At 34.2% G+C, this 16,813-nt stretch overlaps 1 protein-coding gene across 1 annotated transcript; it reads left to right on the forward strand.

Moving 5' to 3' along the window:
* Positions 1-8,122: 8,122 nt before the first annotated feature.
* Positions 8,123-13,402, forward strand: LOC104892935 (protein LOL1). Its single transcript, XM_010678958.4, has 6 exons — positions 8,123-8,336; positions 8,722-8,897; positions 9,314-9,427; positions 10,503-10,616; positions 10,812-10,921; positions 13,062-13,402. The coding sequence occupies exons 2-6, from the start codon at positions 8,837-8,839 to the stop codon at positions 13,101-13,103; spliced, it is 441 nt and encodes a 146-aa protein (XP_010677260.1). The 5' UTR covers positions 8,123-8,336; positions 8,722-8,836; the 3' UTR covers positions 13,104-13,402.
* The last annotated feature ends 3,411 nt before the right edge of the window (positions 13,403-16,813 follow it).

The raw sequence follows: 16,813 nt of genomic DNA on the forward strand, positions 1-16,813 counted from the left end.
TCAAAGTGGAAAAGAGCAAGAAATTAATCTGCCAACAGGTGAAACATCAATCATCACTCATACTGGGGATGTAATGCTGAAAGATGAAATGAAACTTCATAATGTGCTTCACATTCCAACTTTCAAGCACAATTTGCTTTCAGTGCAAAAGATAAGCCAAGGTGGTGGAATTTCACCCAGTGGTGCTGTGAAAGGAGGGGGAAAGGCTTAGCATGGGCTATATTTCTTACTGAATAACTCAGTGAGTGACATAGTGAAGAAATGGAAAAACCAAGGGCCTGGGAAGAATGGTGAAAGGAGTGTTGAGAATACAGGCAAGAAGGTAGTGAGTGCTGACATTACACCAATTCCTAACACCATAAGCAATGTTGAAAAGGTGTCTAGATCTCCTACCACTCTATGGCACTGAAGATTGGGCCATGCTCCCCTGACAAGACTAAGCAAGATAGCAAACCTGAAGGGTTTCAAGTGTGAGACCTCAGACATTTGTATCACCTGTCCTCTAGCAAAGTTTACAAGGCTGCCTTACACAAGAAGTGAGTCAGATCACAAGCTAGTGAGACATTTGCTCTGCTCCACATAGACACATGGGGCCCTTATTGGGTGGCTACAAGGCATAACCATAGATACTTTCTCACTATGGTTGATGATCACAGCAGGGTGACATGGGTGCAATTAGTCAAACACCAGTCATATGCCTTTGATGCAATTCAAAACTTTATTCAGATGGGGAAGTCTCAGTTCAAGAAGCAGGTGAAAATTATCAGATCACACAATGCACCGGAGTTTGATGACAAGAAATACAAACCAATTTTTGCAAATCTTGGCATTATACATCAAACTTCATGTGTTGACAGGCTAGAGCAAAATGGTAGTGTGGAAAGAAAGCATCGAAATATCCTGGAGATGGCAAGAGCACTTAGATTTCAAAGTGGCTTACCTCTTCAATACTGGGGTGACTGTGTTATGTGTGCTGTTCACATTTCCAACAGACTACTAAGTGTGGTGCTAAATCACAAGACTACTTATGAGGAAAATGTGTAAATGAAGCTTCCACCTAGGTATTATGGAAAAGGCCATAGGATCCAGGTTGTGCTAGAGGGGGAGATGTGTGGTGCAGCCCTAATTACCAAAGTGTGCAAACTCAACAAGTCCCTATATGGACTGAAACAAGCTCCAAGGCAGTGGTTTGCCAAACTAAGTTCTGCACTGAAGAGCAATGCCTTTGTGCAATCCAAGTCTAATTACTCAATCTTCACCAAAGGAAGTGGGAAGCATCTCACTATTGTACTAGTCTATGTAGATGATTTGATACTTGATGGGAGTGATCTTCAAGGCATTGTAAACACCAAGATGTTCCTTGCTTCACAATTTCAGATGAAAGATATGGCTTAAGATATTTCTTAGGGATAGAAGTTGATCAAGGAAGTGATAGAATCTTCCTGTCACAAAGGAAGTACATCCAAGACCTTCTAACTTGGTATGGAATGCAAGGCTGCAAGCCACTTTAATTGCCTATGGACAGTCACCTGAAGCTCAAACCTGACTCAGGAGATGCTCTTCCTCACCCTGATGAGTATCAAGTTCTGGTGGGAAAGTTGATCTACCTAACTCTCACTAGGCCAGATGTTGCCTTTACAGTACATGTCCTAAGTAAATTAATGCACAACCTTACTACTATCCATCTCCAATGTGCCAAGAAGGTGTTAAGATACCTAGCAGGCTCACCAAATCAAGGGATCTTGCTTGCTAATCAATCTTGTGCGTAACTACAAGCATTTTGTGATAGTGATTGGGCAGGGTGTGCCAGCACTAGAAAATCTACCTCGGGATTTTGCATTATGCTTGGTAAGTCACTTGTGTCATGGAAATCAAAGAGACAGTCTGTTATGTTAAAAAGTAGTGCAGAAGCTGAGTATAGGTCCATGGCCCTTGCAATCTGTGAGGTGATGTGGTTGAAGTACCTGCTTAAGGACCTGGGCATCAATCACATAGCTAGTACTCCCATCTTCTGTGACAATCAAGCAGCTCTTGCAATTGCTGCCAACCCTGTGCACCATGAAAAAACTAAGCATGTTGATATCGACTGTCATTTTATTAGAGACAAGACAACTGAAGGTGTGATCACCCCCACTTATGTTCCTTCCAAGCATCAGGTTGCAGATGTCCTTACAAAGCTCCTTCCAGTACAGCAACATCAATATCTACTCTCCAAGTTGGGAGTTCATCCTTCCTCTTCACTCTCAACTTGAGGGGGAGTGTTGAAATATGGGCCTGAGGCCTTCTTATTATTTTCTGTTTTGCTCCCTTCCCTAGAATGATTCTGTTAAGAAAGCTAGGTGTAAAGTTCTTTATCCTCTAGTATGTGCTAGGTGTCCTTTGTCAATTGGTGAGCTTTTGTGTAACCTAGGGATTAGCACCTAGGGCCGCCAATATAAATAGGTTGGTGAGAGTATCTTGTAATGACATCACACAAATTTTGAATGAAAGAATGAAGGATTGGAGCTGCTTCTCTACTACTGAATACCTAATATTAGAAGGCAACTTGGTTTAATTTTCTCTTCACCTTTTGTTTGCAACACTTTGCCATTATTCAATGTTCACAGTGGTTGAGTATTTGTGTATGTAGTACATTTGACTATCTAGGCTATTTTATGGTCATTTGCTTATATTACGTAGAAATTTTCTCAATTTGTTTATACATAGATTTTAGACAGGCCTGTCTCGAACTATATAGAGGCGTGTGCGAACTCATATTTGAAGAATTCAATAATGTAATAACTCATCCATTCATGATTCTTCACTTCATATAATCATATTGTGAAAACAGAGTAGTCCAAATAAATAGATAAATATTTTATTTTTATTATTTGGACTTTCTCTATTTTGGGGCCCTCACAATTAAGGGACCCTGTTCTATGGAACATGTTGAACATGGTAAAAGCCGGCCCTGATTTTAGATAATGGATCCTCTAAAATTAGATGTGCATAAAAAAATAGTATAGCTTACACTATAATCACGATACAACCACATTCACATAGGTAGTAGAAGAAGAAGTCCGGCGGGTAAAAAAAAAATCACATATGAACAAAAAATTAAAATAAATTCATATACCACTATCTCAAACTCCATACGCATCATGACAACCAACAATAATGTCTTGTGCCTTGCACCAACAAAATAATGTCCTAGCCTTGTGTGCATGAAATTAGCAACCATATTTTGAGATGCTATATTAGACATCCAAGCTAATAATACACTACCATATTGAAATTATTATTGTTAGGACCACCAATACCAGAAAGTGCTGGCATTGTATGTTAAAACCTAAATCTGGCTATATATATATATATATATATATATATATATATATATATAAATATATATAATATATATATATATATATATATATATATATATATATATATATTAAGTTCATATGAGAACCACCTTTATAGTGACAACTGTGAAAACCGTTCAATTTTGCTCATTTTACGAAAATTTTGCTCATTTTATGTTTGAAAAAATTATTTTTAATAAATTACCTTTGCGCGTTCTTCTTAAAAAAAGTCAACCAAATAAGTTAGCCTTGTACTACTTTTGTTATAAATGAGTCAAATCACAATGTCATCCTATTAAAATGTGACATGTATCATAATTTCAACACCATTAACTCGTTTACAGCAAAAATAGATACAAGGTTAACTTATTCTAAGATAATCAAAAGATTGACTTATTTTGAGAAGATCAGCCAAAAGTTGACTTATTAAAAACAATTTTTCCCTTATGTTTTTGCTCATTTAACATTTTTACAATCATTTTGCAACTTTTTTTCTTCTCATTTTACGCTAATCTAAGATTTTGCTCATTACACAACATTTTTACTCATTTTATGTTTTTGCTCATTTAACATTTTTACAATCATTTTTGCAAAGTTTTTTTTTTTCTCATTTTATGTTTTTTCTCATTTAACATTTTTATGTTAATTTAACGTTTTGCTCATTTGACATTGTTGCTAATTTAATATTTCCTATTTATTTTATGCTTTTGTTCATTTTTCATTTTTTTCTCTATCTATGAAATAGTTACTCATTTGAAAGTGGTTCTCACGATAAGAGGGTTCTCATTAGAACTCCCTAAAACTATAACAAATCTTTCATTTATTTTGGAACTAGGCCCAGAAATATACTGATCCTTAAACTCCCTAGAATCTTAAAACTATCCAACCAAATTAAGGACTTTGGGCCTGTTCTCTTCGGCATAAAACAGCTGAACTGAACTGAACTGATTGGAGCTGAACTGAACTGAACTGATTGGAGCTGAACTGAACTAAACTAAACTGAACTGAACTGAACTGAACTGAACTGAACTGAATTGAATTGAATTAAATTAAATTAAATTGAATGTAATAAATATATAAATAATATTTAAACAATAATAATATGAATATTAAATAATTATTATAATGATAAGTAATAATAATGAATAATAATAATAATAGTATTTTGGAAATTTTTAAATGATAGTTATAAATAAATAATATTAATAATCATAAAATAATAATAATAATAATTAATGATAATTAATAGTAATTACTTCATATTACTTGTATTAATATATTAATACTTGATGATGATATATAATAACAATAATATCTAAGAAGTAAATTAATATTACTATTTTAATAATTAAATTTAATAATATAATAATCTTTAGTAATAAAATAATGATTGGGTTGGACCGCGAAAATGACATCATAAACCGTCTTGACACGATTTGATTGGTTTATGGGCTAAAAAACGTGGGTTTATTTGTGCTTTGACCTAAACCATGTTCCTTCTAATAATAATAGTAATAATAATGAGTAAAGCTATAATAAACAAAATAATATATAGAAACAACAACAATAATAATAATACTTAATAGTAATGATATAAAAATAAATAATAATAATAATAATAATAATAATAATAATAATAATAATAAGAGTAATTAGTAAAATAAATTATACCAACATAATGATAATATTTAACAAAATGGTTATAAAAGAATGGAGCTGAACTGAACTGAACTGAACTGAAAATAAGCTGGGGAGAACAGGCCCTTTAGGCACAATGCGAATGGCTGTATAATACATACATACAATATACTAGTATGATTCAAGGGAATTGCAGCATGCAATGGCTACTCTCATTAAGGTAAGGGTACAAGTAGGGCTGTTCAGAGTGCGGTCTGGACCGCACCAAACCACAACCCAAACCGTTTTTTCACGGTTTGGTTTGGTTTGCGGTTTTAAAATTGCAGTTTGGGTTATGATTTCAAGCAAATCGCGGTTTGCGGTTTAGGTTGGGTTTTAATTTTTGTAAACCAAAACTGCACCGCAAACCGCAATTTTATATGTTTTTTTTTAAAAAATAAATAAAATGCACTTGACAAGGTGTCATACAAGTATAAAACTGAAAAAAGAAGTTTGAAGTAAAGAACTTTAACACTTTTGATAAATCACTATTTATGTTTAATTATGAAGTCAACTTCATATCTATTTGGACTCTTATTAACAATTTTTTTTACTTTTAGATTACAAAATTAATATCGCGGAGGGAAAAATGGTTAAACCGCAAATCAAACGGCACCAAACCGTTTTGCGCGGTTCGGTTTGGGTTGGTTTGGGCAAAATTGCGGTGCGGTTTGGGTTGGAAAAATGTCAAACCGCATATTTACGGTTTGGGTTGGGTTACGTCCCAAACCGCACCAACTCAAACCGCAAACACCCCTAGGTACAAGAGGTGGTGATCCTCTCCATTCTCGTACTCCTTTATTTTTTATCTTCCCTACTTTGACTTTGCACATTTGCCAATACATTTATTCTATATTAAATATCTTTCATTACATATTAATAAAAATTATAATAATTGAATAATAATAAAGTACTCATTGAGACGATTCAAAAAAGACCCTACATGACTATATTTTTTCTTATATATTGAGAAAAATCTAAAAGATTATCTCTAATAGTGAATAGTGTCAAAATTCTAAGTGAAAAAGATAAAAAAATACAGAGGGAGTAATTCCTAAAATATACTCCCGTCATTATTTTTTCAAATTAAATATTTTTTTTAGGGTACAATAAGCTACTTTTTTTTTAAAATTAAACTTAATGAAGCATATAATATACTATACTCATTTATTCATCCTAATAAAAGCATGTAGTTAGGGATGACAGCTCAGTCCGGATCCGAAGGATAAATCCGAGTCGACCCCGACAAAAAGGTAATCTGACTCGGTTTAAAAAGTACGACTTCGAGTCAGAGGAAGGTCAGAGTCGGATCTCATAAAATAATCCGACATCCGAATCCGACTTTGAGTCAATCAATCCTTTTTTTCTTATTCAAGTTAATGTATAATTTATGTATAACCTGATTTCGACTTTCACCCAACTATATTATATAGGATTTTTCCATTGAAATAATGATTGTTTAAAATAATGGTAATAATTGGATTATTTGTACTATATAAGATTTCCATATGATTATAAAAATAAATTATAATGATTAGATTATTGTATTATCGAAGACTATTCTATTATAAAAAATAGGCAGAAAAATAAGTCTGATCGGGTTCGGAGTCGGATGTTCGGATTTTAAGTCGAGGAGTCGAATGTTCGGATTTTAAGTCGGGTCGGATTCGGATTATCGGGGTCGAATGTCATTGTCGGACTCAGATTTAAAACCCGATTTCTTGTAGGGTTGGAGTCGGATTATGCATAATTCGGTCCAAGTCCGACCCGTTGCCATTCCTACATGTAGTATTTGAAGACAGGTAAAAAAAAAAAACTAAAAACTACTCTTCATAGGAAGTATAATTGTTGAGGAGAGGAGGTGGACCAGTAAATCACTGACATAACTATAACGATTTTGTACTAACTTGCACCATTAGCATGATGTAGATTGTGGTCCATTTTATTTTCGTTAGGTTAGAAATTCAGAATTACAATATCTTTACTCCTTTAGTACTTCTTAAGAAGTACGGTCAAGATGTAATTTTGATTGCAAGCAAGTTATCACAGAAATTAAATCCATTAGACCAAAATGAACAAAAATAATGAGGCAAACTAATTGAAAATTTTGTTCTAATAGCTGCCTTGCACCATAACCTGTACTCAAGCAAAAATTGAAACTTGAACAATATTCTTATGTTGGCTATTCAATACTTGAGAGTTGAGATCTAATAGTATTGAGTTTCGCCATAGTTAAAAGATGTTGATGTCAACTAGTTCAGCTGTCAACATACTTGGTTATATCGTATATTATATCCAATTATGCCTGTATAAATTACTTATACGGCTTGCTTCCTATAAACAGAAAAAAGGCTATGTAAATGTAAAATTCTGCTTTTAATTGAGAACTACGCCCTCCGTCTTTTTTTAGTTGCTACATTCACTATTGCACAATTGCCAAGTAAACATGTGTGAATCATTGAAAAGTAGAGCACTTAAGCATCAATTAGTTATCTTTTTGTATAATGAAGAAAAAAATAAGGGTATAGAAGTACATAATACGCGGGAACCTACTAATGTTAAGTAGGTAAGAAGAATGCACGCTAACCGGACCGAAACCTCGCACATGTCAACCCGACCAGAGTTTGCAGGCAAGGCCCATTGGAAGTAGGGGGAATGGTAAGGGGAAATCCCCACCCCAAAGTGCATATAGCGGGGTTTGATCTCAAATCAAACCACTAGACCAAGTACTACTTGGTTACTAATTTGCATAATATGTTTTCTTTATCCATATGAGCCTCGAAGGCCGTACAAAATACAAAGAAGGAAAGGGGGGATTCGAACCTATGACCTATCACTCACAGCACATGAGCACCTCAATGTTAATCATAAACACATGGTAAAACTAAAAATGTTTTGATATCTTAGTCACTCTTTCGATTACGAGGTTGCCAATTACTCATTAGACTGGTAATTAATCCTTGACATTCAAATGATAAGATTTCAAGTTTGAAAATTCGTCTTTCACTATCGCATACCAGATTTATGTAAGATCGAGGCAATCCAACTGGTCGTGATTCTGTAAAAAAAAACAACGCCTTTTAATATTAGATCATCTGATTGCCTTGTTTAGTCTAGTCTATCTTTCTTTTCCTCTCTTTCCCACTCCCCCTCTTCCCACTCATAATATCCTTCATTCATTGCCCTGTCTCTTTTCTCTCCCATTATTGATAATTTCATCTTTGATATGCTTTTACCCCCCACATCAACTGAAGCTAAGCAACTTACACTTACTCCACACCTCCAAAATCTGTTCTTCATTCTTTATAAATATGATGGGTATGCCTAAATTTTTGAACATGATAATATTTTGTATGATGATACAAACTTTTTTTTTTTTTACATATGCTTTCTTTTTCCCAAGTGATTTACTGATATATACCACCTGCATTCTTCCCATTCATGTTCTCTCTTTTTTGAACATTTTACAGGACAAAAAGCTGCCATTTTTGGTTGTTTGTTGTTTGGTGAATTATGTAATTATGAATTTCACCAAATTAATTTCCCTACTTCCCTATATTTGCTTTCAGCTTTTCTTTTTTATTTTTGTTTCTGTGGTGTGGAATTCTTATTAAAAGCAACATAAGTTTGCTTTACTATTAATCTTCAATATCATTCCATAAATATGTGATTATTTATAGTTTTTCATGAATAAAACTAACAGGTGAATATGTGATTCAAAATTCTTTTAACTAAGATTGAAGTTGGTTGAAGAATCAAAGTAGGGAGAGAATAGAGAGATTTTGGTGGAGGAGGAGGAGAAAGAGGATAATCTAAGGATGCCAGTTCCTCTTGCTCCATATCCTACACCTCCAGTACCTTTCACTCCACCAGCTAATGGTAATTTCTCAACTCAATTATATTTACATAAAAAAGTAATAAATATTTTTATTTTTATGTTTGTGTTATTGTAGAAGTGAAGGAAAAAGCCAATTTTCCAAAATTGTGATTCCTTGAATTGGAAAAGAATTTATGAAATTCTTGTAGATTTTATTTTATATTTTAAAAGTGAGCCTCTTTTCTTGATTGAGGAATTGCATATAAAACTTTGGTTAATTAGAAGTATAACTTTAAAAATCTTCATCATGGTATGCTCAAAACTGTTTATTTGCTTATTTGGAATTTCCAAATGAAAAAATGAGCAAAAATTAGCTTTAAGTGTACCATACACATAGTACATCCGGATATATGATTACTCGTATAAATTTTGATTGATGTGAAAATTTGTGTTGATATGAGTTTTGACTGATGAGCAGGAGCACAGAGTCAATTAGTATGTTCAGGATGTAGAAACTTGCTACTCTATCCTGCTGGAGCTACTTCTGTATGTTGTGCCGTATGCAATGCTGTTACTGCTGTCCCACCTCCAGGTAATTTTCATTTCTTTGTGTTCAATTTTCTAATCTTTGTTTTTAACTTCATGCCTATCATGGGTAATTTCAACCTCCAACTGACTATCAATTTGATATTAATATAATATGACTATTATACATCTTTTTATAACTTGAATTAACTGAATCTAGTTCAAGTATGGGCAGAGGATGAAAATAAACGCATAATTATAAAAGACTTTTTCCGTAAATTTATGTCGTACCCTTAATTAAACGTACGGGATTGGGATTGAATTGATAACCATGTAAGATTTTTGTCCTCGTGATCTTAATTTGATATTGTGAAACTATCTCTCTCGAGTTTGTCTTGTAAGAGACCGCCTACTTTTAAATTAAAATTAGGCAATGGTAAGCCCAATATTAAAAAGAGAATTAGCCCAATAGTGAGTAGGTTAATTTCATTTGGTAACTAGTTTAATTCATTTAGTAACTAGGTCTACTTTTATATTAAAATTAGACCGTCTCTTTTAATAATTTTTGATCTCTCTATCTTGACTGAAAGTCTATATTCAAGAAGGATGAACAAAAACTAACATATCTAATAATCTATTTATTACAAGAATTTTAAAATTTTAATGTGTCTAGGATGTTGATAGATTAACTTGTGACATTGACGAGGGTATGACAATATAAATACTAAAATTGAACAACGGCTTTTAGAAATTAGGTAAAAAAAACATATTAAAAATATCTCAATTCAGACACTAAATATGCCACCATCAAAATAAGGTATATATAAAATACATATTCCATCCGTTGTGAAATAAATGAAACTTTTTTTAAAAAAGCTATCATATAAAGATAGAAACGCTTGACTTATTTCAAAACGTAGGAAATATAAAATATCTCAATATTGAACATGAAATATGCCACCATAAAATAATTAGGCACAAACATTTAATCCAACATGGCTGTCTATTTGTATATTTGGGCAATAATGTTGAACCGATGAAAATGTAGTCGCAAGTCACAGTAACATTGATGACAATGAAGTATTCCATCTATGTCGTAAAATAAGTAATTATAATAATGTTGAAATAAATGGTTGAAGCAGGGACAGAGATGGCCCAACTAGTATGTGCAGGATGCCACACTCTCCTAATGTACATTCGAGGAGCAACTAGCGTACAATGTTCTTGTTGTCATACCGTTAATCTAGCTTTGGAAGGTACTTTAGAATTCCGAAAAAGATTAAGCTGATAGTTGAAGATTTAGATACTTTTTCCGTTTTAAAATAAATAAAACGCATTTCTTTTTTAGGTGAGAGCTCTTTAACAAAAGCGTTTTATTTATTTCAGAACCGAAAAAGTATATTTTCCTGGGGAATAAAATCTGATTATTGCTAATTTTTGTGTCTTGATAGCAAATCAAGTTGCACATGTGAATTGCGGGAATTGCAGGATGCTATTGATGTATCAATATGGGGCACGATCTGTAAAATGTGCGGTCTGCAATTTTGTCACTTCAATTGGGGTAAAGTCTGAATACAATTTCGTTTCATCAAATAGTGAATGCAAAATTTAAAGAGAGAGAGATTTATAACAATTTATTATGAATTGAAACGATAGTTTCATTTGAACTTAATTTAGTGTTTTGCAGTTAGTTATTTTTAACTTGTGTCACGTAAGACTTGTTAGGGAAAAAGAAAAGGGCTACACAAAATTTTGATGAACAGTTCATTTACATATGGTTCCGTTCTTTGGATTGAATTAATAAAAATTAAATTCAATTCAATTCGGACAAATTTAGTTCAGTTCACTTAGTTTTCTCTTACAGTTTTCATCCATTTCAGTTTTTGTTTATTTCATTTCAGTTCAATTTAGTTCATTTTAGACAAATTCAGTTCAAATCAGTCGAAAATAACAAAGTCTAAGTATTTTAGAAAGTGCAAGCAATTTTTCTTTTTTTGACATGAAAGTGCAAACAAATTTGTTTGATTTGAAATTGACCAATGTATTCTTGACTTCTTGTATGTCTAATTTAATCAAATGATCCAAAATACTGAAATTATAGGGGACTTTACTGGACTGACTAATTGTATAATTGTATGTACCTCTTTGTCAAAAGAATGCATTGAATATCTTGAAAAGAATAGGTGGAATAATACAAACTAGTAGATAATGAAAAATCTAATGTTGAAAAGATTTCAGGCAAGGAAGTGTATCGCATGGTTTTAAGAAGTTTTTTTGGTAGTTAACTTAATATAAACTAGTTTTATATGCACGCGATGCGTGCGAAAATACGTAGAAAATTAATTTTTTTTAGGGGGTGTAGAAAATTAAATTAATTGTAAATTATATCTAATAAATTAGGGATATTTAATTGTTGATGGTTTTCTTTTTAGTCTTTTTATTATTTTTGAAATTAATTAGGTAATTTTTTTATAATTTTTAATTTTTTAATTAAAGTAAGCAGTTAGAATAGAGATATAATGAGGGTAAAATGGGGTTTCTAATATTTTGGCGTCCTACCCCTCTTCCCATATAAAATAGAGATTTAACCACCTATACTTTCATGAAGAAGACCACATAATAGTATAGTACTATATATTTCCTTTGTCTTCTTTACTTGTTATATTTTTCATGAATAAATGTCTCTTTTTATTTGTTACATTTATTTATTTGACAATTATGAGTTCATGACCTCTTCGTATTTCCATTTATTTTTGCCATCTTCTTACCTATAAGTTTACAACTCAAATTTTTGTTATTAGCCTATAAAATTATGATTCCCACCTCATTTTTTTTAATTCTTCTAAATACTTAATTGTAGCTCTGTGCCCAAACAACGTAACAAATAATTAAAGACGGAGGAAATAATTGTGTAAAAGATTGTAACATCATGTCAAGATCTATATAGTCGTATCAACTTTTGATTATGCTAAAATCACAGGACATGTGAAGACTCTTTTGTTTCAATTTCTCTTAAGATGGAACAAAAATTGATGTCAATTTTAGGTGAAAAAAGTTAAACCATAATAATAAGAAAAATATTTAATTTAAGTCAAGCTTAAGTCATGGTGTTGTCATATTGTGATAAGCATTACACCTCTATAATTCTTCCAAATCTTTGTTAGTCCAACATCAGTGTCACATTAATATGAGTATCCAGTTCATGGACAAGTTTGCTGTTCAGACTTGTTTTATTCCAGTTTAGTTGTTGTTTGTACAGTTTCATTATGCTTACCTTCACCTCAAGTGTAGCATTCATTATACGTTTCATCAATCGATATGTCGCTAATAAACCAACAATTTATATTAGCTATCATTTTAGGTGCAAACTAGTTATTACTTATTAGGCCCGGGCTATGCCCCGGGTGAGAAAAAATTTCATTTATTAATATAATACTTTATGATAATAACACTAAATACAACTTAACCTAGTGGATAAAAGTTTAGTATATGTACTTGAGGTCTCGGATCAAATCCTATTCTATGCAATTTCTTAATTTTTTTTTATTGTACATAGATTACATGAACTGAATCTCCTTAGGGCGCCACGTGGCACAGTTTTTTGTTTTCGCACGCCTTTTAATATATTGTATAGATTACCAAAACAAAATTTATTAGGTGATTTATGTGAATTTTTTTTTAATGATTACCACAAAATACAGGCTTCAGCAAGTACACCAGAACACAAGTTCAATAACAGTTGAAGATACCACATAATTATCAGTACTATTCGGCAATTTACAATCACCAAATGAAGGGGGTTGGCATTGATTTTCTCGTATATAGAGTTTAATATATTTTTTTCTTGTTTTTCTCTTTAGATTTTTTCCATGAGAAAATAAGCGATTTTCTTGACTATATAGTCAAGTTTCGCCTAGTGGTTATTATGATAAAATTATTATGTACGAGGGCATATTAAATAGGTTACAAGATAGTGGTTTGTATGAAAGAATCTGAAAATTCGACGGTTTTTCATTTTCTAAAGCATGATTATTGGCGTTCATATCTAGATACTTGGTAAATTTCTACGAGTTCAATCAAGAAACCTTTAGTTAAATGGTACTAAAACTTGGGTACGAAAAAAATCCTTCTATATTATTGCACAACCTATGAAAATTGGTTGTGTAAATTGTAAAAAGTTGTTCTTCAACTTTTTTTTTTTTTTTTTTGACATCAAGAAAACGTGCATTGATTAAATAACAAAGTACAACATATAACTAATTCAACCACACGAAAACAAAAGGAAATCTAAATCTAAAAGAGCTTTATGAGCTCTTACATGTCCTGAAAAACATAAAGAAGCAAAGCTGATTAAGAGTCGCCAAAGAAAGATTGCGCCGCTAGTCGATGAATGCACTGGTGGAAGCAAATATCGATCACGATCTGGACAACGAACCAAAGGCAAGATTTGCATCTCGCCGCATGAGCAATCCCAACGAACGTCTGACGCGTGGGATTCTGAGCTCATGATAAAGAGTCACATTCCTAGGTGACTCAGGACTCTCTCGCAAGAGTACCTTGCGTTTCTCCGTAGAATAGGAGAAACGGGGGGCGCTGAAATCCACCAGATGAAACTGGGGTGCCGCCTGCAGATTTTGATTTTTCAAGGCAAAGATCGTTAAAATCATTGCCAAGCGAAAAGGAGAGCTAAACATGATGAGCTCTCGAACACACCACCGGTTTGAGAAACCGGAAAACTGATCGTCTAACCATGAATAACGAACATCGCCTCGACCAAACTCACAATTCTCATCCATGTGATGTACCCATTCCTTCAAACATTTCAAGGAAACTACAAATATAACTACTACAACCTTACACCACCATCCCTTAATCAACTGGCAATTATTTTTTTGAAGCCAAAACCAACAACAACCTAGAACTTGATCAATTCGGACTACTCGCCTACCACCAACTAGACAACTAATTCTACAGACAGCGAGAAACATCTCAAAAATTAGCACTAACATAGCTATGGGGGGACGGGGGAGGGGAAAGGGAAGCCCAACTACCGGGGGGAAGGGAAGGGGATGCCCGTACACAACCAAGCAACAACAGGGGAAGGGGGAGGCGACCGAATACTTGCACAAGGGATGGGGTTACACTGAACCACTCAAACATAGGGGGGGAAGGGGGAGGGGAAGCCCGACCTAAAACAGGGGAAGGGAAAGGGGAAAACGACGAAAGAACATAGCAGGGAGAAGGAACGACCGGCGAAAGGGGAGGAGTGATAACTGGCGGCGACATGAGCCGACACGCGGCGGCGACGAACTGTGGATGCGAAGAGTTCCAAATCGCATGCGAAGAACCGGCGACGAAGGAACCCAGTGACCAGACGTGACAACTAACCTACGAAGAGCCTACCGAGAATCTAAGAAGACGAAGACGACAAGCAGCAGAATCGCCGGCGACTTGCGGCCACCAGCGAGCCTGCTGCGGCGAGGTTTTTTTTGTGGGGGCTAGGGTTTCGTATTAAGGGGCAGAGAGAAAAGAGAGACTTGTTATTCACCTTCAAGGCAATATAATGGTATGCTTATTAGTTAGTAGTTACTACCTAGTACCCATATGCTTTAAACTCGAAAGGACTTTGTATCTTTGGGTTATAAAATTCAGAAATGATAACATTATTTCAAATTTAGTAATGAAAACTTTCAAAATGTAAACGGAAGGATGTTATCAACGTCCATGAATGATAAATCATAGATCGAACGGCCGAGTCGGAAAAATTGGGCGCTATCGATCATATAGCTTTGTATCGGCTAAGTTCACGAGTTGGAGATAAGCAGATTCGAACCGCTGACATCCGCCACAGGGTAAACCACCGTCTCTCAGACCCCCTAGTGACTGATTTTACCATAGATATTTTATGATACACTCAACTAAATATTGAGAGAAACACCAACACCAACTTTCAAAGGTTTAGCAACTCCAATGTTTGCTTACGACTTGCAAATATGACAAATTCTCAAGATTGGAGCACCATAGTTTTGTTGCTTTGCCCACAAATCCACAACTTCCTATTCTACAATCTATTTTCTTGGTTTGAAAAGAAAGAATTGTAATGGTCCATGCTCTAGCAATGCTCCACGTGGATTTTAGTGGGACTCAATCAAGAGGAGTTTTACATAATCACAAAACCAAGCTACAGCGTACACTAACCATTAGAGTTGCTCCGGATACTTGTTGAATTTAACCTTTTCTTTGTTCTTAAACTTGCTTTATATCATCTCACAACTCATAAACCTTACGTTTGATGAAATTCATACGGGAAAGCAAGGCCACTTAAAAAAAGGTGTGAAGTGTGATAATGATCTTAGCTGCTTTGTAGTCGAACGATATCCTAGCTGCCTTGTGACCTCCTTAAACTTGATTCCAAATTATCATGAGTCGAGCACTGCTATACTCAGACTCGAAAGACTTGTGAACTAGCCAATGGTTTTTAGTTTCACATATTATAAAACTCTAACTGAGTATTTTACTCCGGGCGATACTCCGAGTTACTTACAATTATCAAATATGTTATTATTCATAAATGTCATAATTGGTTTTATTAGTTTTTCGTAATATGTGTAAAATTGAAAAATGGACGTTAGGGTATGATAAGTTGTTTTAATATGTATGATAAAGTAGCTAATAATATTATTAATACTAATTTGAACATACATTCAAAGTTTATCACGACGTGAATTTGAGTCTCGCCATTGCTCTGCTAGGGTTTGAATGTTTTACTTGTTTCTTCAAGCGTTGTGACCCTCGCTAGGGTGGGATCGGATTACAGCTTCCATGGCTGATGATCTCATACAACGGTGTTCGAATTTAACCATTACCGAGGAAGAGGATGAAATACTTGCCCTTGCTGACGTTGTGACGAAAGGAGTAGCCATGACATGTCTCTTGCGGTTGTGGGAAAAGTTTTGACTGATCGCCCATATAACTTTGAAGCCTTCACACTAGGGGAAAAAAAAGGAAGGGCTGCGCTGGGGTTGCGTTTTTAAAGAAAATCGCAGCCCTTTATGGGCTTTTTTTTTTTAAAAAAATTTGAAATGAATTCGCGGGATTCAAATATTAAGCGGGCTTCAAATATTTTCCCTCATTCTCTCTCCTCTCTCACGTCCCTTCTCCTCCCTTCTCTCTCACCCTCCTCCCTTCTCCTCCTCAAGCTCTTAAACGCTCTCTTTCTCTCTCCTCTCCTTCACTCACCTCCTTTTCTCTAACCCCAAACTCTTAACGCTCCATTTCATTTTCACACGACTCTTAACTCTTACAACTACACCCCAAAATATCAAACAAACAAAAAGATCCCCAAAAAATTTCATAATTCGCCAAATTTCAAACTTTAATGTCAAGCCTCGCTCGATGCAACACCATTTCTATCCCCAGCGCCGGCGACGGCAGACCTACCATCGTCGATGCC

Source organism: Beta vulgaris, chromosome 5 (assembly GCF_026745355.1).
Source record: "Beta vulgaris subsp. vulgaris cultivar EL10 chromosome 5, EL10.2, whole genome shotgun sequence".
In the NCBI taxonomy this organism is placed as follows: domain Eukaryota; kingdom Viridiplantae; phylum Streptophyta; class Magnoliopsida; order Caryophyllales; family Amaranthaceae; genus Beta; species Beta vulgaris.